Source organism: Salvelinus alpinus, chromosome 5, assembly GCF_045679555.1.
Source record: "Salvelinus alpinus chromosome 5, SLU_Salpinus.1, whole genome shotgun sequence".
Lineage (NCBI taxonomy): Eukaryota > Metazoa > Chordata > Actinopteri > Salmoniformes > Salmonidae > Salvelinus > Salvelinus alpinus.
In genome coordinates this window covers 71,412,154-71,439,793 of record NC_092090.1, presented here as the reverse complement: position 1 = coordinate 71,439,793, position 27,640 = coordinate 71,412,154, and the positions used below count along the sequence as shown (strand labels likewise).

Sequence of the window (27,640 nt, the reverse complement as noted above, 5' to 3'; positions counted from 1 at the left end):
GTTCAAATCCAATGACAATGCACGTGGCTCTGCTTTCCTCCAATCAGAACTCTTTAACTATACTCTTGTTATTCTGCTTTATTACCGTTCTCCGAGCAGCAGGATATTATGATGGCAACACGATCGCAGATTATTTTAATTTTAAAATAAGAGTCCCCCTGCAAAAACGGGCAACATTTTGGGAATATCGTTTGTTTTTATCACTAGTGCAGTCAACTCTTTCTCACAGATTTGCCACCACCTTTGAAAATTATGGATAATTTGACTTTAATATTGTACTATATAAAGGGCAATGAATGAAAGTGCTGCTGGGGATTTAGACCACAGTTATCCATAAAATAACACCATATAAAGATTCTACAGACCGTACTTAATGAGTAATCCCAACCCCACTTTTACCTCGGCACATAGAATATTTTTTCTCTATAAACCAATATTACATTTTTTGGTGTGTAGTAGTGTGTTGCATTGCAGTAGGTGGAGTAGAAAGTGCTGCTGGGTATTTACACCTCAGGACCCCAAGAAATAACACAATATATAGATTACAGGCCACAGGAGGCTGCTGAGGGGAGAATGGCTCATAATAAGGGCTGGAATGGCATCAAACACATGGAAACCATGTATTTGATACCATTCCACCTTTCCGCTCCGGTCATTAACACGAGCCCGTTCTCCCCAATTAAGGTATCTCCAACCTCCTGTGTTACACACCCAATTGAGTATTCCCAACCCCACCTTTACTTTGGCACATATCCATTCCCTGTATTGCATTGCAGTGAATGGAATGGTTGGAGTAGAAAGTTCTGCTGGATATTTAGATCTCAGTCCCCCAAGAAATAACACCATATATAGATTCTCTAGAGACCCTACTGAGTATTGCTTACTCTACTTTTACCTTGGCACATAAAATCGTTTTTTCCATACAGCCTAATGTTGTGAACATACCAATCTAAACATTGTATTTTTTGACAGTGCTCTTAAAAAACAAATAGAAGCATATTTGCAATTATTTACATAAAGTCCTTCATTTGCTTAAGAGCACAATAAAAATTCACATTGATTCAAATGTAATATATTTTTAATATTTATCAACATTGCATCACATATGCTGCTGCTGCTATTATCTGTCACTTTATTCCTAGTTATATGTACACTTCCAGTCAAAAGTTTTAGAACACCTACTCATTCAAGGGTTTTTCTTTATTTGTACTATTTTATACATTGTCGAATAATAGTGAAGACATCAAAACTATGAAATAACACATATGGAATCATGTAGTAATAAAAAAAAAGTGTTAAGCAAATCAAAATATATTTTATATTTGAGATTCTTCAAATAGCCACCCTTTGCCTTGATGACAGCTTTGCACACTGTTGGCATTCTCTCAACCAGCTTCATGAGGTAGTCACCTGGAATAAAAAAGCCACTCTAAAATGTGCAGTTTTGTGTACACAACACAATGCCACAGATTTTTTACGTTTTGAGGGAGTGTGCAATTGGCATGCAGACGGCAGGAATGTCCACCAGAGTTATTGCCAGATAATTGAATGTTCATTTCTCTATCATAAGCTGCCTCCAATGTTGTTTTAGAGAATTTGGTAACCACTTTAGCCCAGGACCTCCACATCTGGCTTCACCTGTGGGATCGTCTGAGACCAGCCACCTGTACAGCTGATGAAACTGTGGGTTTGCACAACTGAAGGATTGCTGCACTAACTGTCAGAAACCGTCTCAAGGAAGCTCATCTGCGTGCTAGTCATCCTCACCAGGGCCTTGACCTGACCGCAGTTTGGCACGTAACCGACTTCAGTGGGCAAATGCTCACCTTCGATGACCACTGGCACGCTGGAGAAGTGTGCTCTTCACTCCTCACGGATGAATCGCGGTTTCAACTGTACCGGGCAGATAGCATGAATGGCGTTGTGTGGGCAAGTGGTTTGCTGATACCAATGTTGTGAACATAGTGAACAATGAACACAATTGCATTTTATCGTTTGCAATTTGAATGCACAGAGATACCGTGATGAGGTCCTAAGGCCCATTGTCGTGCCATTCATCCCCCGCCATTGCTTCATGTTCAAGCATGATAACGCACGGCCCCATGTTGCAAGGATCTGTACACAATTCCTGGAAGCTGAAAATGTCCCAGTTCTTCCATGGCCTGCATACTCACCAGACAAGTCACCCATTGAGCAAGTTTGGGATGCTCTGGATCGACTTGTATGACAGCGTGTTCCAGTTCCCGACAATATCCAGTAAATTTCGCACAGCCATTAACGAGGAGTGGAACAACATACCACAGGCCACAATCCAACAGCCTGATCAACTCGATGCGAAGGAGATGTGTCGCGCTGCATGAGGCAAATGGTGGTCACACCAGATACTGACTGGTTTTCTGATCCACGCACCTACCTTTGTTTAAAGTATCCGTGACCAATAGATGCATATCTGTATTCCCAGTCATCTGAAATCCATAGATTAGGGCCTAATGAATGTATTTCAATTGACTGATTTCCTTACATGAACTAGAATTCAGTAAAATCTTTGAAATTGTTGCAAGTTGCGTTTATATTTTTGTACAGTGTATATATCTATCTGAATTACCTCTTACCCCTGCACGTCGACTTGGTACTGGTACCCCGTGTATATAGCCAAGTCATTGTTATTGCTTTTATGTGTTGTACTTTTCTATTTCTCTCCCCCCCCCTCTCTGCATTGTTGGGAAGTGCCCGTAAATACACATTTCACTGTTAATCTTAACCTGTTTGTTTACGAAGCATGTGAAGAATAAAATGTGCGGGTTTTTATTTTGAAGGATTCTTCATTACCATACAAATTGACGTCATTGTTTGTGCTGCTGGCAGAATACTAGTTTGTCTTTCAAAACAATATGGTCCAAATTCTCAGACATAGGTTAGAAATGTAACGAACTAACTTGCTTTGTTTGTACTAGCTAGTCTTCTCATGTGAACTGCATACTTTAGATGTAGCTAGCTTAGAAAAATCATGATTTAGTTTGCATTAAACAAAAGCTGCTTGCTAGCTGATTAACTTTCTACCGATCCGGTTTAACTATAGTAACGTTAGCGAGTTGTAGATTGTACGGAACTGTATGGCTAGCTAGGCGCTTGGCTTTTGCTATTAAGAAAAGCAACGACAGCTACAAAAGTTGTACTTTGACTGGTAAATTCCGTTGTCTTGACATGGCAAGCAACGCGAGGTAGCATTGCAGAGAACGGCTCGACGTTGGACTAAACCAACGTCACCCCTGTGGACCTGTCTGTATGATGATCCCACAAGCCAGGTAACGTATGTTGTTGCTAAATCGTTTTGTGGCGAATGCAATGCGTTTATGGAATGTTTGCCTGAATCCTGTATTGTCGTCAGTTTTTTTTTATATCAGCAATCTGTTGTGTGTGTTACAGGTGTGTGATGGGTTCCTGGCAGCCAGTTGCTAATCTAAGGGACTATGTTTCCCAGCATCCTCCTGGGGTCACCTTCTTCCTCTGTGTGCTGACCCTTGCCCTCACCTTCCTAAACCTCGGGTCATACACGCACACACACCGCCTGCCCAATCCAGACACGCAGGTACAACATACATTACACACACAGTTTGGGCTTGGTGATATGGCCAAAATATCATATTATTATATTTTTCACATTTGACGGTATTTTATGTTTTTGAATAATAAAAGTGATAACTATTCACGACCCTAGAGTGGTAATACATTAATTATAAGTGTTTTCAATGGGGCATTCACCATTCTGTTTGATTTATACATTTCCAGCACTTTTGTTATCATTTCCACACTGTCAAGTAGTGCTAATAAGCGCTGTATGATAGATATGGGTCAAAAATCTAGGCCTAGAGCAGTTTATTGGTGAACTGTTGAAATTATGGAAATTATTATTGTAGTTCAACAATTAGAATATAGTGGGCAGCATTTTGAATACATTGCTGTTTGAAATGACAACAAAGGAATAAGCCGGGGAGTTATTACCAAATTGATTGTCAGTGTTTTCTAGGGGACCATATACGATGTTACAGTACATGTGTAATCTCCATAGAGAATGATAGAGGCATCTAGTGGCCAACAGGCCATTTTAGCATGGGCAGCGCCGTTGAGGGCTTCCACCATTTTAAAGTAGTCAACTGGATGGGAATTCTTATGGGTTGTAGCCTCAATGGTGCTGCCCATGCTGTCACAGACTAATGGTACAGATATAAAGGACTCATCTGTATCTATCTCTATGGTATTCACTTCATGTAGTTAGCTAATATATTCATGCTTTGCCTATTCCTCGCTGATTTAGAAGATACCGTTGCACAAACAACATATTGATCTAGGCCTACCCCAGCACTGGTATCAGGCTGTATATTAGCAAGCTATGTTTGCTCTGACTGATTACATTTAGCCATAGAAAATGATAGAGGCCTCTAGTGGCGAAAAGGCCATATTAGCATGGGCTTCACCATTGAGGGCTTCCACCATTTTAATGTAGTCAACTGGGTGGGACCTCCGACTTCATGTCCAACCGGGTCGTCAGGAGGGATCAGCCAATCGTGAAGAAGAAAATTGACTACTTCAAAATGGAGATTTCTTCAATGGCACTGTCACAGATACAATGATGAGTCCTCTCTCTTTGCATTTAGCTAGCGATTAACATTCGTGGCTAACATGATTTGTCTTAGCCACAACTTGCTAAGAAAAGAAAGCTGTTTGTAGACATTAAGATACACAAACAAATAGTGTAATTATAGAAAGCAGCATCATTGTCACCCAACATCTTGTTGCGTCTGACCATGCAGACTGCAAAGTGAACGGCAAGTGAAGTGCTCGTGACTCCATGGTCGAGCAACAACTGCTCTCCTTGAGTGACAGTGGGCAGGGCTTGGTGTGGGAAGCGAGAGAGACAACTTGCAAGTAGCAAACGGAGTAAACTATAAAAACACACATTACACGCGCCAGAGTTGCGTATCACATTTAACAAACTAAACATTGAAATGCTGTTTTAAAAGGTAAAGTAAAAACCCAAACTGGTCCATGCATCAATACCGGTCTATAGTAAAATACTATGGTATACTGCCCAGCCCTACACATTACACACAATGCCTGCCCAAGTGCCCAACTCTTAACACTACAGTTATGCCACACTCACCGCTTGCCCAACCTTGACAAACCACAGATACAACACACACACCAATAGGCGAAGAACAAAATTCATGGTAACTTATACCATTATGCCGGAGGTTGGGGAACTGCCCCTTTACCTTGTTGTTCCTATACTTTAGTCCATACAGTAGAGCAGGCCTGGGCAATTCCAGTCCCCGGGGGCCTGATAGGTGTCACTATTTTCCCCCATCCCTAGCAAACACAGCTGATTTAAAGGAATTGCATTCTAAACTGAAGATCATGATTAGTTGATTATTGTAGTAATCTGGGTGTTAGCTGGGGCAAAAGTGTGACGCTGCTAGGTGTTGCAGAGCACAGCTTTTGGCTCTGCTCAATGCATCTTGGGCATGCAGGCCAAAAAAATCCCTTCAGGGCTAGATGAGTGCAGACCACTAGATGTACAGAGAAATGGAAATACATATTTTCTTTCAAAGGACTGGAACCACTTCCTGTCGTCGTTGGCCAACCTCCAGTTGTGTGCGAGAGCCAATGGTACAGCAATGGAGACAGTTTCCTCTCCTCCATTTGCGAAAGAGGAGGTATGTGGAACAGTATTGCTGAACTCCACCCAGAGCCCACCATCCATCACACAGTTGTCCCTTTGGGTGCCACTGGCTGTGATGGACAGCTCAGACATCCAATCCCTGAGCGACCTCTGCCTCCATGGAACATTATTGGCCAGTCAGCTGGGACTCACAGGTCAGTTTTTGTCTTCGATAGGCAAATGGTGCACATTTCATGTTATGCTTAATTGGTTTTATATGATGAAACCATGCTTAATAATACATAAATGAGAATTATGTGCCATGGTGAAATAACTATACAGTAGCAGCAGTAAAAGTTGAAATTGTCTCTGTCTCCTCAGGTAACGAGGCTGTAAATGTGACACTGATGTTCTCCTCTCCAACTGTGGGGGGCAACTCGCACACCTGCCTTATCGTCAGCGCACCTACACACATCCTACCTCCGGCCCTGTGAGTCACACACACATACCTAGTCTTCCATATACTGGTTCATTCACCTGTTGCATACAGCTCTGTACAGAGTGCCTAGATGGCACTTCTGCCTTATCTCCTCTGGAGTGTCTCTGCGTAAAGTCTAGTGTCTTCTGTAACGTGTGTGTGTATGTATGTCCAGGCTGCCACCTGTGTGCCCTGCCAATGAAGGGACATCCTCTCCTGTCAGAGCGATTGCAATGGAGATAAGCAGCCAGAAGCCCTCAGCGTCACAGTCTTGCTACAGTCTACAGTACACACCTGATCCTACACTCACCGCCATGCTAACGCAGGTACACATACACACGACCCCACACTCACCGCCATGCTAACGCAGGTACACATACACATGACCCCACACTCACAGCCATGCTAACGCAGGTACACATACACACGACCCCACACTCACAGCCATGCTAACGCAGGTACACATACACACGACCCCACACTCACAGCCATGCTCTAAAATTTCAGTTGAGTCACAACCTACACACCGCCATGCTAACAGGTCAGGGATTCTTGAAAGTCGGGACATCTTTGTCCGACAGGGAAATTTCATTTTAATGGTTGAAAAAATGTATCTCATTTGATCTTAAAAAAATACATTTAGGGGAATTTTATCATGGAAAGATTCGTTTTTGTAATTTTCCACATATTAACAGAGAAATGATCACATGTAGTTTCTTGCAATAGCCACCTCTGACTTGAAGAAATATTTCTCTCAAAACTGTGATTCCTATCAAATTTGTCAGGAGTTATGGTCAACTCCATCAGATTTATCTAAAATCATAAATGAATCCAAAATGAGCAGGGTCAGCTATACCATGAGAACCAATTCATCTCCGGATGTTATTATCATTTATTTTTTTATTCCTTTTTTTATTTTTTTGTACCCCTTTTTCTCCCTAATTTTGTGGTATCCAATTGGTAGTTAGTCTTGTCCCATCGCTGCAACTCCCGTACGGACTCAGGAGAGGCAAAGGTCGAGAACCGAGCGTCCTCCAAAACACAACTCAGCCAAGCTGCACTGCTTCTTGACACAATACCCGCTTAACCCGGAAGCCAGCCGCACCAATGTCTCAGAGGAAACACTGTACACCTGGTGAACGTGTCAGCGTGCAATGCAAACGGCCCGCCACAGGAGTCGCTAGATCGCGATGGGACAAGGACATCCCTGCCGGCCAAACCCTCCCCTAACCCGGATGACGCTGGACCAATTGTGCGCCGCCCCATGGGTCTCCCGGCCGCGGCCGGCTGCGACATAGCCTGGACTCGAACCAGGATCTCCAGTGGCACAGCTAGCACTGCGAGGCAGTGCCTTAGATCACTGCACCACTCGGGAGGCCCTTTCATCTCCTGATTAACTGTAGTGCAACAAGACCACCCATGGGCTGAAAAGTTCTGTACATTTGATAGATTTGCACAGCTATTTTCAGGTCTCTCCAGAGATGTTTGATCGGGTTTAAATCCGGGCTCTGGCTGGGCCACTCAAGGACATTCAGAGACTTGTCCAGAAGCCACTCCTGCGTTGTCTTGGCTGTGTGCTTAGGGTCGTTGTTCTGTTGGAAGGTGAACCTTTGCCCCAGTCTGAGGTCCTGAGCGCTCTGGAGCAGATTTTCATCATGGATCTCTCTGTACTTTGCTCTGTTCATCTTTCTCTCGATCCTGACTAGTCTCTCAGGTCCTGCCGCTGAAAAACATCCCCACAACATGATGCTGCCACCACCATGCATCACCATAGGGATGGTGCCAGGTTTCCTCCAGACGTGACACTTGGGAATCTTGCTTCTCATGGCCTGTGAGTCTTTAGGTGCCTTTTGGCAAACTCCAAGCGGGCTGTCGTGCATTTTACTGAGAAGTGGCTTCTGTCTGGCCACTCTACCATAAAGGCCTGATTAGTGGAGTGCTACAGAGATGGAAGTTTCTCCCATCTCCACAGAGGAACTCTAGAGCTCCGTTAGTGACCATCGGGTTCTTGGTCACCTCCCTGACCAAGGCCCTTCTCCTCCGATTGCTCAGTTTGGCCGGGCGGCCAGCTCTAGGAAGAGCCTCGGTGGTTCCCAAACTTCTTCCATTTAAGAATGATGGAGGCCCTGTGTTCTTGGGGACCTTCAATGCTGCAGACATTTTTTGGTACCCTTCCCCAGATCTGTGCCTCGACATAATCTTGTCTCGGAGCTATACGGACTATTCCTTCAACCTCATGGCTTGCTTTTTGCTCTGACATGCACTGTCAACTGTGGGAGCTTATATAGACAGGTGTGTGCCTTTCCAAATCATGTCCAATCACTTTAATTTACCACAGGTGGACTCCAATCAAGTTGTAGAAACATCTAAAGGATGATCAATGGAAACAGGATGCATCTGAGCTCAATTTCAAGTCTCATAGCAAAGGGTCTGAATACTTATATAAATAAGGTATCTGTTTTGAATTTTTAATACATTTGCTAAAATGTCTAAACTGTTTTTGCTTCGTCATTATGGGATATTGTGTGTAGATTGATGAGGGAAACGTTTTATTTAATCCATTTTAGAATAAGTCTGAACTTTATTTGAATTAGGGTTCAGAGTCAAAGCAACTTAGGAAAAACTAAATTGCTACTTTGAATACCACTTGAATAATGAATTAAATAAGCAATTTTGTCAGATTTATCTAACGTCAACTGGGCCTGAAAGACCTGATAGAATAGTCATATTTTGTTGGGAATTGTCAAATGTAATAATTTTCCATATTTTACTAATGTTTGTAGGTAACTTTAAGACAAGAATATCTGTCTTGAGTTTCTTTTGTCAACTCTGTCAGTGGCTTGTGAACTCCGTCACTGATTGCTAACCCCCTTAAGAGGTTAAGATATTCTTCATTGTCCTGCAATATGCTTAAACTATTGAAGTGCTTGCTGTGCTTGACATTGTTTGCTTTATAAATCTTGTTTTATCAAATCAAATGTATTTATATAGCCCTTCGTACATCAGCTGATATCTCAAAGTGCTGTACAGAAACCCAGCCTAAAACCCCTAACAGCAAGCAATGCAGGTGTAGAAGCACGGTGGCTAGGAAAAACTCCCTAGAAAGGCCAAAACCTAGGAAGAAACCTAGAGAGGAACCAGGCTATGAGGGGTGGCCAGTCCTCTTCTGGCTGTGCCGGGTGGAGATTATAACAGAACATGGCCAAGATGTTCAAATGTTCATAAATGACCAGCATGGTCAAATAATAATAATCACAGTAGTTGTCGAGGGTGCAGCAAGCCAGCACCTCAGGAGTAAATGTCAGTTGGCTTTTCATAGCCGATCATTAAGAGTATCTCTACCGCTCCTGCGGTCTCTAGAGAGTTGAAAACAGCAGGTCTGGGACAGGTAGCACGTCCGGTGAACAGGTCAGGGTTCCATAGCCGCAGGCAGAACAGTTGAAACTGGAGCAGCAACACGGCCAGGTGGACTGGGGACCGCAAGGAGTCATCATGTTCTGAATCTAGAAAAACATGCCAAAATGCTAACGAAATTAGCCCTGGAGCATTATGCAATGATATAAAACAAAACAACGTTTGGAGATATGTATTATATATTGAACAAAAATATAAACCCAACATGCAACAATTTGGAAGATTTTCCTGAGTTACAGTTCATACGGTGGCAAGAAAAAGGATGTGAACCCTTTGGAAATACCTGGATTTCTGCATAAATTGGTCATCAAATTTGATCTGATCTTCGTCTAGGTCACAACAATAGACAAACACAGTCTGCTTAAACTAATAACACAAACAATTATAAGTTTTCATGTCTTTATTGAACACACTGTGTAAACAGTCACAGTGCAGGGTGGAAAAAGTATGTGAACCCTTGGATTTAATAACTGGTTGACCCTCCTTTGGCAGCAATAACCTTAACCAAACGTTTTCTGTAGTTGCGGATCAGACCTGCACAACGGACAGGAGGAATTTTCGACCATTCCTCTTTACAAAACTGTTTCAGTTCAGCAATGTTCTTGGGATGTCTGGTGTTAACTGCTCTCTTGAGGTCATGCCACAGCATCTCAATCGGGCTGAGGTCAGGACTCTGACTGGGCCACTCCAGAAGGCGGATTTTCTTCTGTTGAAGCCATTCTGTTGTTGATTTACTTCTGTGTTTTGGGTCGTTATCCTGTTGCATCACCCAACTTCTGTTGAGCTTCAATTGGCAGACAGATAGCCTAACATTCTCCTGCAAAATGTCTAAATAAACTTGGGAATATTTCCATCGACGATAGCAAGCTGTCTAGGCCCTGAGGCAGCAAAGCAGCCCCAAACCATGATGCTCCCTCCATCATACTTTACAGTTGGGATGAGGTTTTGATGTTGGTGTGCTGGGCCTTTTTTTCTCCACACATAGTGTTGTGTGTTCCTTCCAAACAACTCAACTGTAGTTTCAGCTGTCCACAGAATATTTTGCCAGTAGCACTGTGGAACATCCAGGTGCTCTTTTGCGAACTTCAGATGTGCAGCCATGTTTTGTTTGGACAGCAGTAGCTTCTTCTGTGGCGTCCTCCCATGAACACCATTCTTGTTTAGTGTCTTGCATATCGTAGACTCGTCAGAGATGTTAGCATGTTCCAGAGATTTCTGTAAGCTGACACTAGGATTCTTCTTAACCTTATTGAGCATTCTGCACTGTGCTCTTGCAGTCAACTTTGCAGGACGGCCACTCCTAGAGAGAGTAGCAACAGTGCTGAATTTTCTCCATTTATAGACAATTTGTCTTACCGTGGACGGATAAACATCAAGGCTTTTAGAGATACTTTTACAACCATTTCCAGCTTTATGCAAGTAAACAATTCTTATTCTTAGGTCTTCTGATATCTCTTTTGTTCGAGGAATGGTTAACATCAGCTGCGTACCCCCTCTAGCACTAGGGTCAGCGCACTCTCAAATGTTGTTTTTTGCCATCATTGTAAACCTGCCACACACACACTATACGATACATTTATTAAACATAAGAATGAGTGTGAGTTGTCGTCACAACCCGGCTCGTGGAAAGTGACAAAGAGCTCTTATAGGACCAGGGCACAAATAATAATAGAATAATAAACAATAATTTTGCTCTTTATTTAACCATCGTACATATTAAACCTTATTTGTTAATCGAAAATTGTGAATAACTCACCACAGGTTAATGAGAAGGGTGTGCTTGATAGGATGCACATAACTCTGCAATGTTGGGTTGTATTGGAGAGTCTGTCTTAAATAATTTTCCACACAGTCTGTGCCTGTATTTAGTTTTCATGCTAATGAGAGCTGAGAATCCACTCTCACATAGGTACGTGGTTGCAAAGGGCATCAATGTCTTAACAGCGTGATTTGCCAAGGCAGGATACTCTGAGCGCAGCCCAATCCAGAAATCTGGCAGTGGCTTCTGATCTAAATAAAATTTTCACAGAACTGCTTGTTGCAATTTCGATGAGGCTCTCTTGTTCAGATATCAGTAAGTAGACTGGAGGCAGGGCATGAAAGGGATAACAAATCCAGTTGTTTGTGTCATCCGTTTCGGGAAAGTAGCTGCGTAATTGCGCACCCAACTCACTCAGGTGCTTCGCTGTATCACATTTGACGTTGTCCGTAAGCATGAGTTCATTTGCATACAAAAAATCATAATGATGGAAAGACCTGTGTGTTGTCCTTGTTAATGCAGACAGAGAAGAGCTCCAACTTCTTAATCATAGCCTCAATTTTGTCCCGCACATTGAATATAGTTGCGGAGAGTCCCTGTAATCCTAGATTCAGATCATTCAGGTGAGAAAAAACATCACCCAGATAGGCCAGTTGTGTGAAACTCGTTATCATTCAATCGGTCAGACAAGTGGAAATTATGGTCAGTAAAGAGAACTTTAAGCTCGTCTCTCAATGAAAAAAAAAGTGTCAATACTTTGCCCTTTGATAACCAGCGCACTTCTATCGTAAAAGCGTTACATGGTCGCTGCCCATATTGCATAGTGCAGAAAATACACGAGAGTTCAGGGGCCTTGCTTTAACAAAGTTAGCCATTTTCACTGTCCAAAACGTCTTTCAAGCTGTCAGGCATTCCTTTGGCAGCCAAGAGCCTCCGTCGGGAGCAATTGCTTGCACGGGCATTACCTCCACTATGTCTCCCTGTCATGGCTTTTGCACCATCAGTACAGATACCAACATGAGCAGCAGCTACGTTTGGCTACATACGGACCGTTAGTGGAATTCCCGCTATAGAGTAACGGTTAATGTGATTGGACGTTAATTATTTGACTAGGCTACCTGTATTTGACATTGTTGTTATTTCGCTGAACACTAGATGGTTTAATTTTATTTTTGGCAGTGAAACAAGGCTACTCAGGCGAGGAAAAAACCTCCTCCGTTGGGAAGAGAAAAGAAATGTAAATCACATTTTTATTTGGCGTACCCCAGTTTGAGAATGCCTGGCCTAGGGGTTCACATACTTTTCCCAACCTACACTGTGAATGTTTAAATAATGTATTCAATATAGACAAGAAAAATACAATAATTAGTTTAAACACACTGTTTGTCTTTTGTTGACTTAGATGAAGATCAGATCAAATTTGATGACCAATTTATGCAGAAGTCCAGGTAATTCCCAAGGGTTCACATACTTTTTCTTGCCACTGTATAAGAAAATCAGTCAATTGAAATACATAAATTAGGCCCTAATTTATGGATTTCACATGACTGGGCAGGGGTGCAGCAATGGGCCTGGGAGGGCATATGGTGCATTCGGAAAGTATTCAGACCCCTGGACTTTTTCCACATTGTCACGTTACAGCCTTATTGTAAAATGTATTTAATCGTTTTTTCCCCCTCGATATACACACACAATACCCCATAATGACAAACCAAAAAACAGGTTTTTAGAAATGTTTGCAAATGTATAAAATAAAAAAAAACTACCTTATTTACAGAAGTATTCAGAGCTGAAATTGAGCTCAGGTGCATCCTGTTTCCAATGATTATCCTTGATGTTTCTACAACTTGATTGGAGTCCATCTGTTGTAAATTCAATTGATTGGACATGATTTGGAAAGGCATACACCTGTCTATATAAGGTCCCACAGTTGACAGTGCATGTCAGAGAAAAAACTAAGCCATAAGGTCGAAGGAATTGTCAACAAAATGTCTGCAGCATTGAAGGTCCCCAAGAACACAGTGGCCTCCATCATTCTTACATGGAAGAAGTTAGGAATCATTAAGACTCTTCCTAGAGCTGGCCGCCCGGCCAAACTGAGCAATCGGGGAAGATGGGCCTTGGTCAGGGAGGTGACCGAGAACCCAATGGTCACTCCGACAGAGCTCCAGAATTCCTCTGTGGAGATGGGAGAACCGTCCAGAAGGACAACCATCTCTGCAGCACTCTACCAATCAGGCCTTTATGGTGGAGTGGCCTGACGGAAGCCACTCCTCAGTTAAAGACATGACAGCCCGCTTTGAGTTTGCCAAAAGACACCTAAAGGACTCTCACACCATGAGAAACAACATTCTCTGGCCTGATGAAACCAAGATTGAACTCTTTGGCCTGAATGCCAAGAGTCACGTCTGTAGGAAACCTGGTACCATCCCTACGGTGAAGCATGGTGGTGACAGCATCGCGCTGTGGCAATGTTTTTCAGCGGCAGGGACTGGAAGACTAGTCAGGATCGAGGGAAAGTACAAAGAGATCATTGATGAAAACCAACAAGTGTTCGGTGTATATTTGAATAATCTGTTAGAATGAAACAATCAACGACTTTAAAACACGTGTTTCACAATTAAATAACAAATTGCCTTCTATGGTGGCTGATGGAGTTGATAAATCCAGTTAGGTGCATTTTATGGAAGAAAAACAAATGTAATCGGGTTGTTCCTTTACATGGTGTGATAGCTGATACTTTGTTGTATAAAAATGTATATTTCAAATGTTAATATTAAGAAAAATATTTGTGAAAAAAAAGTTGATGGTTCCGTCTTTCAATACTCCCTGAGATACAAACACATGCTGTCAAAGGTACACACACACACTGCCCTAGGTCAGTGCCTCTAAACTTGTGTGTAACTCTGCAGAAGGAGCTGGGTCTGGCGAGTAGGCATCTGATCCAGGTGAGTGTGTGTCTGCTGGGGGTGTGTGTGCTGCTCTGCTTCTCCGCCAGTCTCACACACTCACACGTACGGCGTTACCACAACAACGGCCTGGAACTGCAAAGGGTTAGGTTTCTGATCTTTCTGATTTAATAATAATATAACTAATATACAGTTAGTGGGTTGAAGTATTTACAGCTCTGCAATCTAAGTGACATGTTGTTTATGTGAGTGTTATTTAACTCAAGACGTTATCACTCCTTCCCCCTGTGACAGGAGCCACTGATTGACTCCTGAACCAGTCTCCACCACACCATGCAGCTAGTACCCAGTAGAGAAGGAAGAAAGAAGGAGGATGGTTCGAATAAAGGACTCTTTCTGATAGTCTGCTGCTGGGATCAGAGTTTGATGGAGCATCTCATTTCAAACTGCTTAGCTGCTGTTGTTGATCTCAACCCATGCTCTGTCCACAAACATTGCCCTCTGGTAGACTTTTGATGTTCTACTCTGTCATGTTATGACTGCAGGGTGAATGGGCACGTTATTAAATATTTACATTTTATTTAAACATGTTGCCACATCCTAAGGTGGTTTTATTCTGCTCAGGCCTCTTGGCACTTCCATCCATCTGAGCCGCCTGCAGCTGTTCATCCCAGTCCAGCTCCTCTCTCTGGAGCGTCCTCCCCACCACTGTCAAGAAAAGTTGGAGTCACTGCCCATCTTCTGCAGCAGGCTGAAAAACCATCTCTTCATACTGCACCTTGATTCCAGTACTGTCTTCCCCATCTTATCACTTCTCCTACAAAGTTCACTTGTGGTGCAAACTTGTGTTGAATCTTGCACAGTTTATTAGTTTAATGAATTACAGCACTTTTTGTACATAGTCTTCCCCCCCCCCCATTTTAGGGGACCAGAAGTATTGGGACAAATTCACTTGTGTACTAAAATAGTCAAGTTTAGTATTTGGTCCCAAATTCCTAGCATGCAATGATTACATCAAGCTTGTTATTTCATGTCCAATAGAAAAGAATGGTAAATCACGTATTGTCATTTGAGTCACTTATTGTAAATAAGAATGGAATACGTTTTCCTAAACATTTCTACATTAATGTGGATGCTACCATGATTACGGATAGTCTTGAATGAATCGTGAATATCATACACCCCCCCACAAAAAATGCTAACCTCCCTTGTTATTGTAATGGTGAGAGGTTAGCATGTCTTGGGGGTATATTTTGTGCGCAAAATAATCTGAAACGCAACAAAAACCGCAAATGCATCCAACAGGTTTCTAGAGTCACAAGCTTGATATAATCATTGCGTGCTAGGAATATGGGACCAAATACTACACTTTTGACTACTTTAACACAAATATACATTAAGTGAATTTGACCCAATACTTTTGGTCCCCTAAAATGGGACTATGCACAAAAACTGCTGTAATTTCCGAACGGTTCACCTGATATGGATGAGAATACACTCAAATTAAAGCTGACAGTCTGCACTTTAACCTCATAGTCATTGTATAATTTCAATTCCAAACTGCTTGAGTACAGAGCCAAAACAAATAATTCACTGTCCCAATACTTTTGGAGCTCACTGTAGATGCAGATCACAAAATGGTTGGTTTATGTCAATGGAAGACTGGAAGATGTAGGATTCCATCATAGAGACACCATGACCTTAATGGGTCTGTAGTACTGGACTGAGACCCTGCCAACCTGATCATATTGTTGACCATGTGGCTATTGATCCATGGATGGGATCCCAGCAGCAGAGGTGAACCATTACTTTCACCTTCATCACTGTCCAGGCCTCAGACATGACAGGGGATCCTTCCCAAATGGAACCCTATTCCTTAGGAGACACAGGGCTCTGGATAACCTGTCTCCTTACATTAGGGTCCCTCCATCACCTGTCTCCTGACGTTAGGGCCCCTCCATCACCTGTCTCCTTACATTAGAGCCCCTCCACCAGTCTCCTGACATTAGGGCCCCTCCATCACCTGTCTCCTTACATTAGGGCCCCTCCATCACCAGTCTCCTGACATTAGGGCCCCTCCATCACCTGTCTCCTGACATTAGGGCCTCTCCATCACCTGTCACCTGACATTAGGGCCCCTCCATCACCAGTCTACTTACATTAGGGCCCCACCATCACCAGTCCCCTTACATTAGGGCCCCTCCATCAAGTGCTTCAGACCTGACACTGGACGGGGTTAGGCTTAGACCTGGGCTCAAATAATTTTTGTCATTTCAAATACTGAAATACTGTATGTGGCCTTTACTGCCCGATTAAATGGAACCAATAGAATAGATGCACTGGGCACAGATGTCAATTCAACATCTAGTCCATGTTGGTTCAACATCATTTCATTGAAATGATGTGGAAACAATGTTGATTCAACCACTCCAGACAGACTAGATCAAAAAGCTCTTCAAGGGTAGTCACATAGGGGCTGATTTAGGGAAGACTTAGGGAAGGAATGCCTTTTACACATTTTGATTTATGCACTTCCGTATTTGGTACTCAGACTTACCTCATGCACGGTTTTTGGTTGTAGCTCTCTTGCATGCACTGAATAAATATAATTAAATCCTAGAAAACACACCCACTGGGTGGCCAATCAACTTGATCAGTTAAATATATAGTTCTGTTAATTTATCTAAAGCAGTCCCTTTAATTTGTACCTGTTTAATTTCAATTTGATTAGCACAACAGAATAACCTATGGAGAATGCTTTCAGAATGGAGATCAATGAAAGATAGCCATTCAAATGTATGGATATTTATCTCCTTTTCAGAACCCATGCTTAGATTTAAAAACACTGATATTTTACAATGTATGTTTAGGGAAGTTTTCATCAGACCTGAGCTACTTCATGGAAAATAGGGTTTGGGGGGCCTTTACGCATTGACAGTCAATACTAGTGGATAATATTTAACATGACAGAAATAGTAGGAAACAGAGAAAGTCGGTTAAATTTGGTGTGACTGTCATTGTGCAATGCTTTACATCGTCATCACTCGCTCTAGGCTGCAGTACCCATTTGGTTACGTCTCCAAGTTTAATCACTGCAAGGTAAAAGGCCATACAATAAATAAAAAAATGCACAAGGGCACAGCATTTTATTCTTCACTGTGGGAAAGGGGTGGAAATACTTGTCATGTTGATATGCTTTTTGCATATTAAACATTCTAGTTTTGAATGCTGAGAATGCGTCATGCGTGATTGAGTTGTTTCCCGCTATTCGTTGATTACGGTAGCGCATCCCCATATCTAATTGATCACCTTAATAAACTAAACTTTTTTTGCATACTCAAACGGCCTACTATTTAGGGCGCAAGTATGGGTATTTGGACATGACCAGTATGTTTTCCCACTTGGAACCGACAGGTTCGCTTGAACTTATTCATGGTTTTCTGGTGTGGGATTTAAGTCAAGGTCAGAATAAGGAATATCTTTTGACAACTCTATTTCTGTGATCTCCACCCCAAACGAATACATGGCTGGCACATGCGTTTCCCCATGCTTAAGTTCAATGTCAGTATACAGTAGGGAGAAAAGTGCATTTTAGTGCGAGTGACTCAGGTCAGAATTCCCCCTTACAATCAAGGAAGGTTGGAATGAAGTGTTGGGGAGTTGACAATTTACATTTTCCAGTAGCTAAACTATCCTAGTAGCCTACTTAAAATAGACAGTTGTGCACAGATATGGGTGTAGTACTCACCTAAATAAAGTACAAGCATGCATGGGTCAACTAACTATTGCATAAAACAAGGAGACACTGGCAGCCATTTCAGAATTTGACATTCAACATGGCTGTCAAGTAGTAATCAACAACACACAGCTAAATCTAGGTCCTAAATGAACAAGCAAAAAGATTCAAACAACGGAATATTCTGGAAATAAGGTAAAAAAAACTGTTCCATTAGCAAAAGCTAATGGGTATTCTTTACTGGTGTATAAACCGTCAACTAACTAGCAGTTAGCACGCGACTAACGTTGCTAATTCAACAAACTTACCATGGGGATCATAGAGCAAAGTCGAACTGCATGTCCAAAACAAATATAATCGTTTAGTTTTGGCTAATAACAGAGTTAAACTTTAGAGCTAGCCTAGGCTGAGTTTGAGAAGACAGAGATACTTAGGGAAATTAGTATTAACGGGCTTTCAGCACTAGCGTGTGCTGGGCTTTATTACGCATATTACAATAATAATAAACAACTTTAACAGGCAAAATGCTCACGTTAAAATATTTGTTACATGACGTCAATGTCTTTAAATATCGTTATTATATTTTCTTATTTCTTGAATCGAGACGTTCTACTTCCTGATAATTTACGTGGCACGAAGATTGACAAATTACAGTAATGTAAATAAATGACGTGTTTCTATTGGTGTTCAGATGAACGGTAGAGGCGGGCGTACCTTTCGGACCTTCCTCTCCTCTGTGCGCAGTACTGTGAGGGAGGGGAGTAAGGATGAGGTTTTCGCGGCCTGTAGAGTTGGTTTCAGAAATGTAACGTAGTTATCGCTTCGACGGATGTTTTACACGGACCTAAAGTCAATTTGAAGCTGCTGGCGCTCTAAACGGTTTGCATATTGGATAAATGTACATGCTAATGTGCTCTTTACAGGTGTTTACTAACTAACTAGCTAGCTAACGTTACATAGGGAGGGTAGCTACCAGGAATTGTGGGTGTGAGAGCCAATATAGGTTGCTAGTTAACTTGGTCAGTAGACTAACCATTTGTTAAAGTATAACTGGACAATAACCTCGTCTCTTTACTCATCCATACTCGATAATAAAAATTACGTCAAGATTTAGCCTAGATGAGTCTTATGGAATGATCCAGATAAACAGCATTAACAGGCCTCCCACGTGAGTGTTCTCTTCTCGGCGGGCCAGTTTGAAAGTGGAGTGTTACCTGGCGCGTGGTCTATAGAGAGAAATTAGTAATGGCATCTTTTTCTAGGCAATAGCTCCGCCTTGGTTCGTTGGACAAAGCCTATGGGAAAATGAATGGAGTTTTTGTACGTTTTTTTGATAAACGCCCAAAGTAAGGTCTGTGGCAAACGAAGGCTTAGGAGATATTTAACGTTTTATTCTATGAGATCTTAATCAACTAAACAAATAATTTTTGTAAACATTTTTGTGAATTTTTTAAAGCACTTATGTAATCAGAAAAAGCACAAAGGTTTCATAATTCATAAAGGTCATGTTAACTGACTGATATTATCTCATAGAACAAAACGTATACGATCTACGCCTGTAACAGACCTTATTTTGGGCGTTTATCTCAAAACCCGGTTCTTTCCCCAAAGGAATGGCTGAACGAACTCGTTTCAGTTTTTTAGGACTACAAGCTGGCAAGCTCTAAACAGGACAGGAGCAGAGAGAGTGGGGGGTTGTTTGTGTGATAGAGACTGTGATCGTGCTAAGTAATAACACGTCTTTACCTATAGAAAAAGCACTCAAATCCAGTCATGAATTGACAGAGGTTGCCAACCACCACAGGACTTATTTCCAAGTTTGAATAGGCATACTTTTCAACAGGACTTATTCCCGCTGATCAAATCAAACTTTATTTGTCACATGCACTGAGTACAAGTGTAGACCTTATTGTGAAATGCTTACTTACAAGCCCTTAACCAACAGTGCAGTTCAAGAAGAGCTAAGAAAATATTTACCAAATAACTAACGTAAAAAGTAACACAATAACATAATAACGAGGCTATATACAGGGGGTACCGGTACCAAGTTAGTGTGTGGGGGTACAGGTTAGTTGAGGTAATTTGTACATGTAGGTAGGGGTGAAGTGACTATGCATAGATTATAAACAGCGAGTAGTAGCAGCAGTGTACAAAACAAATGGAGGGGGGGGTTCAATGTAATAGTCTGGTGGCTGTTTGATTAATGATGAAGTATCAGATATCTAGAGGCTTTTCCTCCAGTGGTATTTGTTCTAAGAAATTCCATTGTAATGGAATTACGCTGACACTCAGATTCACTTTAAGATGTATAGTATACAAAACAAAAACCATTGATTTCAAAGGACTACTTTTAACAATTTCCACTGAACATTTTATAAAAACAAATTTACAGGAAGAATTGTGCAGATACATTTAGTAACAAAAACTGATACTAAAACTAAGGGAGATTTGACCAAACTTAGCAAGTATTTTATTTTATTTTACTGTGTTCAAAGTAGTCGTTGTGCATAGGGTTGTATGGTTCTTTGAAATCAATGTTTTTTGTTTGGCATACATTTTAAAGTGTAAAAAGTATCCGCGTAATTCTGTTACTGTGAAATTGCCCTTTGATTTTTATGTAAGCTCATTATATTCCAGGCTCTTGTTATTTCACACATTCATAATATCCTTGACACCATGCATACGTTTGACCAGTGGAGCTGACTGCTGCTGTTATTCTGTAGGTGCATGAGGCTCTTGAAAAGCCACACTGGACTGCGAGGAAGTCAGAAAGAAGACCAGGAAGTAGCTTTTAACGAGTGGCGATGGCCTATTCTAACTACAGCACCCTGAACAGGGCTCAGCTCACCTTCGAGTATCTGCACACCAACTCGTAAGTACCGTCTGTGGTTAATATATATATATATCTCATAGCTACACACACCACACTATCATTAATACTACACACATCACATGGAGGTCACAAATTACAAAAGACACATGAAAGTATTACTCAACGTTTTTCCAATGTGGACATTGTAAAGAGGAGAGGAATGTCATTGTGGATGTCAAGTGAGAGTGATTTACAGACTGGCCACACTATGGAGCAGGACATTGCATTCCTTGGATGCTGATAGTCAACAACACGAGGGACTAAAATTGTGCCTTTTTAAAAATCTCACAAGATGGTTGAATAGACTACATAAAAAGGAACGGTTATGCTAAAAAGCCTTTTTACTGCAAAATATTGCTGCATCGTACAGTTGAAAGACCTTCCTGAGCAAAACGCGGAGTAGTAAAAAGTTGAAAATGACTGCTAATGATGCCTGCATAACCAAGTCATTGATGGATCCAGCTGATAAATGACAACTGTCCAGGGTGTCTGAACTTTTGCTATCTCCCTGAAAACACTATACAAACAACTACTGTTTGACCGCTAATGGCTCAGAGAAGGCCAGTGGTATAAGTAATTTATGGACAGGTGCAATGCACTTTGGACTAAGGCCAAGATGAGAGAGACTAACACCATCAAACAGCACACCATAAATAGCTGATGCAACTTGTAGATCAACGCTCTCCCCTTAATTAAGACGTGAAGCCCCCCGGTGAAATATCTTCAACATATAAAGCCCTGTTTACATAAAATGGGCAATTAATAAAATTGTATATGAGTCTAAGCACAGCCCGACTATGTAGGACTCATGAAATCACCAGAGACCAACTGTACATGATGCTTGATGATGATGCAGCCAAGGTGCGAATTTTAACACCCCCGCACACACATACTGTACTTCTTTATGCAGAGTGCTGTTGAACTCTGGCCACATGTAAATAACGCCACATTCATGGGTTGCCAGAGCAAGGAATACCATCCCCACAGGGGTGTTTTTATGTTCTAACATTTGGAGAGGATAGAGATCATAACAGGTATAACAAGGTATTCTAAAAATAAGGTTAACACTATTAGCTTCCTAAAGCCTCTTATACCTGCTGCCTGAGGTTAATACTTAATGCACTCCACCCTCTCCTGTGGCATTTCCTTTCAAACAACAAAAGGAAAGGATAATGTGTGCCTTTACTGGGATGAATGAATGGAACAGCTGAAGAGGAAAAAGGATACAAACTGCATTCAAACCTGGATCGGCCATGTTGGCCCACAGTGCCAAAGCCTTGGCATTCTTTCTGGGAGCTAGTATGCGTGTTCAGGTCTCAAGCAAGGTTACACCAGAACACCTCTGCTACACATTGCCTGACGACTCAAACTGAATTCTTCCGCTGCTCTATGTTCGCTATATATTTCAGTCTGACACTGCCGTCGTTGAAGTAGTTTGTGGTAATCTCAAAATGGGGGGTGTTGTACAAAACAAAGTCATCAGCGATTGGATCATTTCAGTCAGAGTATCAAAGCCAATGTCGCATTACCTCTAGCCTAACCCATCGGTTTCTGGGATCAATCAGAACGGTTAAAATATATTTACATTCTAGAAATCGTCTGAGAGGTACTCAGATCTAGACTCATTGTGGAGAAGGCGCTAATGTCTGTGGGCGTAGTGTTTGACCAGAGCAAGGAGTTGGGGTAGCCAGGCAATTACATAAATACTCCAGTAGAGAATCTGAAACACAAACTCACTGGGCCATGGCCTCATCAGACCTGCTCTTACTTGGGGCCACGGTGAGGCCGCTGGGGACTTTTTGCCGGCCTTTACATAATGGCTAACAATGGCTAACTGTGAATATGGGTTAAGGACATATATTTATTTATTTTACCTTTATTTAACTAGGCAAGCCAATTAAGAACGACAGATTTGTACCTTGTCAGCTCGGGGATTTGATTTTGCAACCTTTCGGTTACTAGTCCAACGCTCTAACCACTAGGCTACGCTGCCGCCCCGACATGCTTCCGTACTTTTGAGACTAGTATTTTTTTTAAACCTCCCGCTTTGGGCTGGATGTGTCAATGTGTAGTTCATACATGCATAATTACTTTCTTACCTCAATTAGCCATGAAATCCCTAGTTTGAAAGCGACTGTTTTCTGGAAGCTGTGCTACGCCATTTCCCCCAGTGGAGGCTGGTGGGAGGAGCTACAGTGCCTTCAGAAAGTTCACACCCCTTGGCTTTTTCCACATTTTGTTACAGCCTGAATTTAAAATGGATCACATTTAGATTTTGTGTCACTGATCTACACACAATGCCCCATAATGTTAGAGTGTAATTATGTTTTTAGAAATGAAAAAGTATGGTGAAGGGAGCCTGTACAGAATAAAATATTCCAAAACATGCATCCAGTTTGCAGTAAGGCACTAAAGTAATAATGCAAATATATATTTTTTGTCCTGAATACAACGCATTATGTTTGGGGCAAACACAACACATCACTGAGTACCACTCTTCATATTTTCAAGCATGGTGGTGGCTGCATCATGTTATGTGGGTATGCTTGTCATTGGCAAGGACTAGGGTGTTTTTTTTATTATGAGAAAAGGAAATAGAGCTAAGCACAGTTCAGGCAAAGTCCTAGAAGAACTTGTTTCAGTCTACTTCAGACACTGGGAAACAAATCCACCTTTCAGCAGGACAATAACCTAAGACAGAAGGCCAAATATACACTAGAGTTACTTACCAAGACAGCATTGAATGTTCCAGAGTAGCCTAGTTACAGTTTTGACTTAAATCAGCTTAAATCAATGGCAAGACTTGAAAATGACTGTCTAGCAATGATCAATAACCAGCTTGTAGAATTTTTTAAAAGAATAATGGGCAAATGTTGTACAATCCAGGTTTGCAAAGCTCTTACCCAGAAAGACTCAAAGCTGTAATCGCTGCAAAATGTGATTTTATAATGTATTGACTCGGGGTTATATACTTATTTAATTAAAATGTTTAAAAAAAACATTAATGGAAAATACTATGTACATTTTTCTTTCACTTTGAAATTAGAGTATTTGTTTGTAGATCGTTGACCAAAAAATGTATGAAATTCATTTAAACCCCACGTTGTAACAAAAAAATGTAGAAAGTCGAGGGGTGTGCATACTTTCTGAAGGCACTGTATAGGACAGGCTTATTGTAATGGCTGTAATGTAATTATTTGAACAGTCAAATGTGGTTTCCATATGTTTGATTCCATTTATTCCATTCTAGCCATTACAACGAGCCTGTCCTCCTCCTATAGCTCCTCCCACCAGCCTCCTCTGCTTTCCCGCCCACGTAGGCCAGCCCTCTAGCAATTTCAGTTCCAGCCAATGAGATTCAGGCCCTCTGCATTTGAGTGACAGCTAGCAAGAGACACACAGCAGAGCGAGAGAGCAAGCATTGACGTGGTGCACATAACTCAGCAAAAAAATGTACTTTCCTTTTTCAGGACCCTGTCTTTCAAAGATAATTCGTAAAATTACAAATAACTTCACAGATCTTCATTGTAAAGGGTTAAACACTGTTTCCCATGCTTGTTCAATGAACCATAAACAATTAATGAACATGCACCTGTGGAACGGTCGTTAACAGCTTACAGACGGAAGGCAATTAAAACTTAGGACACTAAAGAGGCCTTTCTACTGACTCTGAAAAACACCAAAAGATGCCCAGGGTCCCCGCTCATCTGCGTGAACGTGCTGCAAGGAGGCATGAGGACTGCAGATGTGGCCAGGGCAATAAATTGCAATGTCTGTACTTTGAGACGCCTAAGACAGCACTACAGGGAGACAAGATGGACAGCTGATCGTCCTCGCAGTGGCAGACCACGTGTAACAACACCTGCAGGACAGGTACAGGATTGCAACATCTGCCGAGTTACACCAGGAACGCACAATCCCTCCATCAGTGCTCAGACTTTCCACAATAGGCTGTGAGAGGCTGGACTGGGGGCTTGTAGGCCTGTTGTAAGGCAGGTCCTCACCAGACATCACTGGCAACATCGTTGTCTATGGGCATAAACCCACCGTCGCTGGACCAGACAGGACTGGCAAATAATGCTCTTAATTGACGAATCGCCGGTTTTGTCTAACCAGGGGTGATGGTTGGATTCGCGTTTATCGTCGAAGGAATGAGCGTTACACCGAGGCCTGTACTCTGGAGTGGGATCGAGGTGGAGGGTCCATCATGGTCTGGGGCGGTGTGTCACAGCATCATCGGACTGGGCTTGTTGTCATTGCAGGCAATCTCAACGCTGTGCATTACAGGGAAGATATCCTCCTCCCTCATATGGTATACAGCCATACTGCTCGTTCTGTGCGTGATTTCCTGCAAGACAGGAATGTCTGTGTTCTGCCATGGCCAGCGAAGAGCCCGGATCTCAATCCCATTGAGCACGTCTGGGACCTGTTGGATCGGATTTCATTACCCCCAGAAATGTCCGGGAACTTGCAGGTTCCTTGGTGGAAGAGTGGGGTAACATCTCACAGCAAGAATTGGCAAATCTGGTGCAGTCCATGAGGAGGAGATGCACTGCAGTACTTAATGCAGCTGGTGGCCACACCAGATACTGACTGTTACTTTGGATTTTGACCCCCCCCCTTTGTTCAGGGACACATTCCATTTCTGTTAGTTACATGTCTGTGGAACTTGTTCAGATTATGTTCCCGTTGTTGAATCTTATGTTCGTACAAATATTTACACATGTTAAGTTTGCTGAAAATAAACGCAGTCGACAGTGAGAGGATGTTTCTTTTTTTCCTTTTTTTGCTGAGTTTATCTGCGCGTATATGATATAGCACGCTATTTTCGTGGACTACTTTTGGCTCATGGGGGGCTACGTTAAGAACTATTGGCTAAAAAGTATACAAAAGTTCAGGAGAATCTCTTAGAACACCTCAAAAAGCAACTGTTTTGATTATGCAGTTTGTTGAATTTGCTATCCATACAGTGCATTCAGAAAGTATTCAGACACCTTGACGTTTTCCACCTTTTGTTATGTTTTAGCCTTATTCAAAATGTACACACTACCCCATAATCACAAACAAAAACAGGTTTTTAGAAGTTGATAGTTTAAAAAAGCTCACATTTACACAACTATTCAGACCCTTTACTCAGTACTTTGTTGAAGCACCTTTGGCAGCGATTACAGCCTTGAGTCTTCTTTGGTATGACGCACCTGTATTTGAGGAATTTCTATCCATTCTTCTCTGCATATCTTCTCAAGCGCTGTCAGGTTGGATGGGGAGTGTACAACTTGCACAGCTATTTTCAGGTTTCTCCAGATATGTTTGATTGGGTTCAAGTCCGGGCTCTGTCTGGGCCTCTCAAGGACATTGAGACTTGTCCCGAAGCCACTCCTGCGTTGTCTTGGCTGTGTACTTGGGGTCGTGGTCCTGTTGGAAGGTGAACCTTCGCCCCAGTCTGAGGTCCTGAGCGCTCTGGAGAAGGTTTTCATCTGTTCATCCTTCCCTCGATCCTGACTAGTCTCCCAGTCCCTGCCACTGAAAAACATCCCCGCAGCATGATGCTGCCACCACCATGCTTCACCATCAAATTTTATTTGTCACATGTGCCAAATACAACAGGTGTTGGTAGACCTTAACATGAAATGCTTAATTACTTAACCAACAATGAAGTCCAAGAAAGAGTTACCAAATAAATAAAAGTAAAATGTAACAACAAAATAACAATAACGAGGCTATATACAGGGGGTACCGGTACCGAGTCAATGTGCGGGAGTACAGGTTAGTCGAGGTCATTTCTACATGTATGCAGGGGTAAAGTGACTATGCATAGATCACAGGTGTCAAACTCATTCCATGGATGAATGAGTGTCTGCGGGTTTTCGCTCCTCCCTTGTACTCAATAGAGGAATTAAGGTCAACAGCTAGTAACAAACTCCCCTCACCTGGTTGTTTAAGGCTTTATTGAAAGGAAAAGCCAAAAACCTGCAGACACTCGGCCATCCATGGAATGAGTTTGACACCCCTGGCATAGATTAACAGCGAGTAGCAGCAGTGTAAAAACAATTGGGGGGGGGGGGGGTCAATGTAAATAGGCCAGGTGGCAATTTAGTAATTTATTTAATCAATTATTAATCAGTCTTATGGTTTGCCGCTTGCCGTGCGGTAGCAGAGGGAACAGTCTATGACAGGGGTGGGCAACTCCAGTCCTCGAGGGTTTGATTGGTGTCACACTTTTTTTCTCCATCCCTAGAAAACACAGCTGATTAATCAAAATTGTATTCTAAACTGAAGATCATGATTAGGTGATTATTGGAGTCAGGTGTGTTAGCTGGGGATGGGGAAAAACTGACACCAATCAGGCCCTCGAGGACTGGAATTGCCCACACCTAGTCTGACTTGGGTCACTGGAGTCTGACAATTTTTGGGGCTTTCCTCTGACACCACCTAGTATATAGGTCCTGGATGGCAGGAAGCTTGGCCCCAGTGATGTACTGGGCCGTATGCACTACCCTCTGTAGTGCCTTACGGTCAGATGCCGAGCAGTTGCCATACCAGGCGGTGATGCAACTGGTAAGGATGCTCTCGATGGTGCAGCTGTAGAACTTTTTGAGGATCTGGGGACCCATGCCAAATATTTTCAGTCTCCTGAGGGGGAAAAGGTTTTGCCGTGCACTCTTCACAACTGTCTTGGTGTGTTTGGACCTTGATAGTTCGTTGGTGATGTGGACACCAAGAAACTTGAAATGCTCAACCTGCTCCACTACAGCACCATCAATGTTAATGGGGGCCTGTTCAGGCAAGCCTTTTTCTGTAGTCCACGATCAG

At 42.2% G+C, this 27,640-nt stretch overlaps 2 protein-coding genes across 9 annotated transcripts in view; both read left to right on the top strand.

Moving 5' to 3' along the window:
• Window positions 1–26: 26 nt before the first annotated feature.
• LOC139576709 (insulin-like growth factor-binding protein 3 receptor) lies at window positions 27–16,847 on the top strand. Of its 4 annotated transcripts, none has more exons than XM_071403068.1 (7): window positions 27–3,305; window positions 3,427–3,589; window positions 5,610–5,874; window positions 6,041–6,149; window positions 6,313–6,463; window positions 14,223–14,258; window positions 14,514–16,847. In XM_071403068.1, the coding sequence occupies exons 1-7, from the start codon at window positions 3,286–3,288 to the stop codon at window positions 14,532–14,534; spliced, it is 765 nt and encodes a 254-aa protein (XP_071259169.1). In that variant the 5' UTR covers window positions 27–3,285; the 3' UTR covers window positions 14,535–16,847. The 4 variants fall into 4 exon arrangements, with proteins under 4 accessions (XP_071259169.1, XP_071259167.1, XP_071259168.1 ...); XM_071403066.1 differs by having other exon boundaries at window positions 14,223–14,363; XM_071403067.1 differs by having other exon boundaries at window positions 14,223–14,368.
• A 1,172-nt stretch (window positions 16,848–18,019) lies between these two features.
• The window catches only part of LOC139576706 (ATPase MORC2A-like), a 30,930-nt gene continuing 21,309 nt past the window's right edge, over window positions 18,020–27,640 (top strand). For 2 of the 5 annotated variants that reach the window (XM_071403059.1, XM_071403056.1), the window contains exons 1-2: window positions 18,681–18,834; window positions 20,679–20,827. In XM_071403059.1, coding sequence (XP_071259160.1) covers window positions 20,760–20,827 — 68 coding nt within the window. In that variant the 5' untranslated portion in view covers window positions 18,681–18,834; window positions 20,679–20,759. Of the gene's footprint in view, window positions 18,151–18,678; window positions 18,854–20,678; window positions 20,828–27,640 lie in introns of those variants that run through there. The other 3 variants (XM_071403058.1, XM_071403060.1, XM_071403057.1) reach the window with 3 other exon arrangements.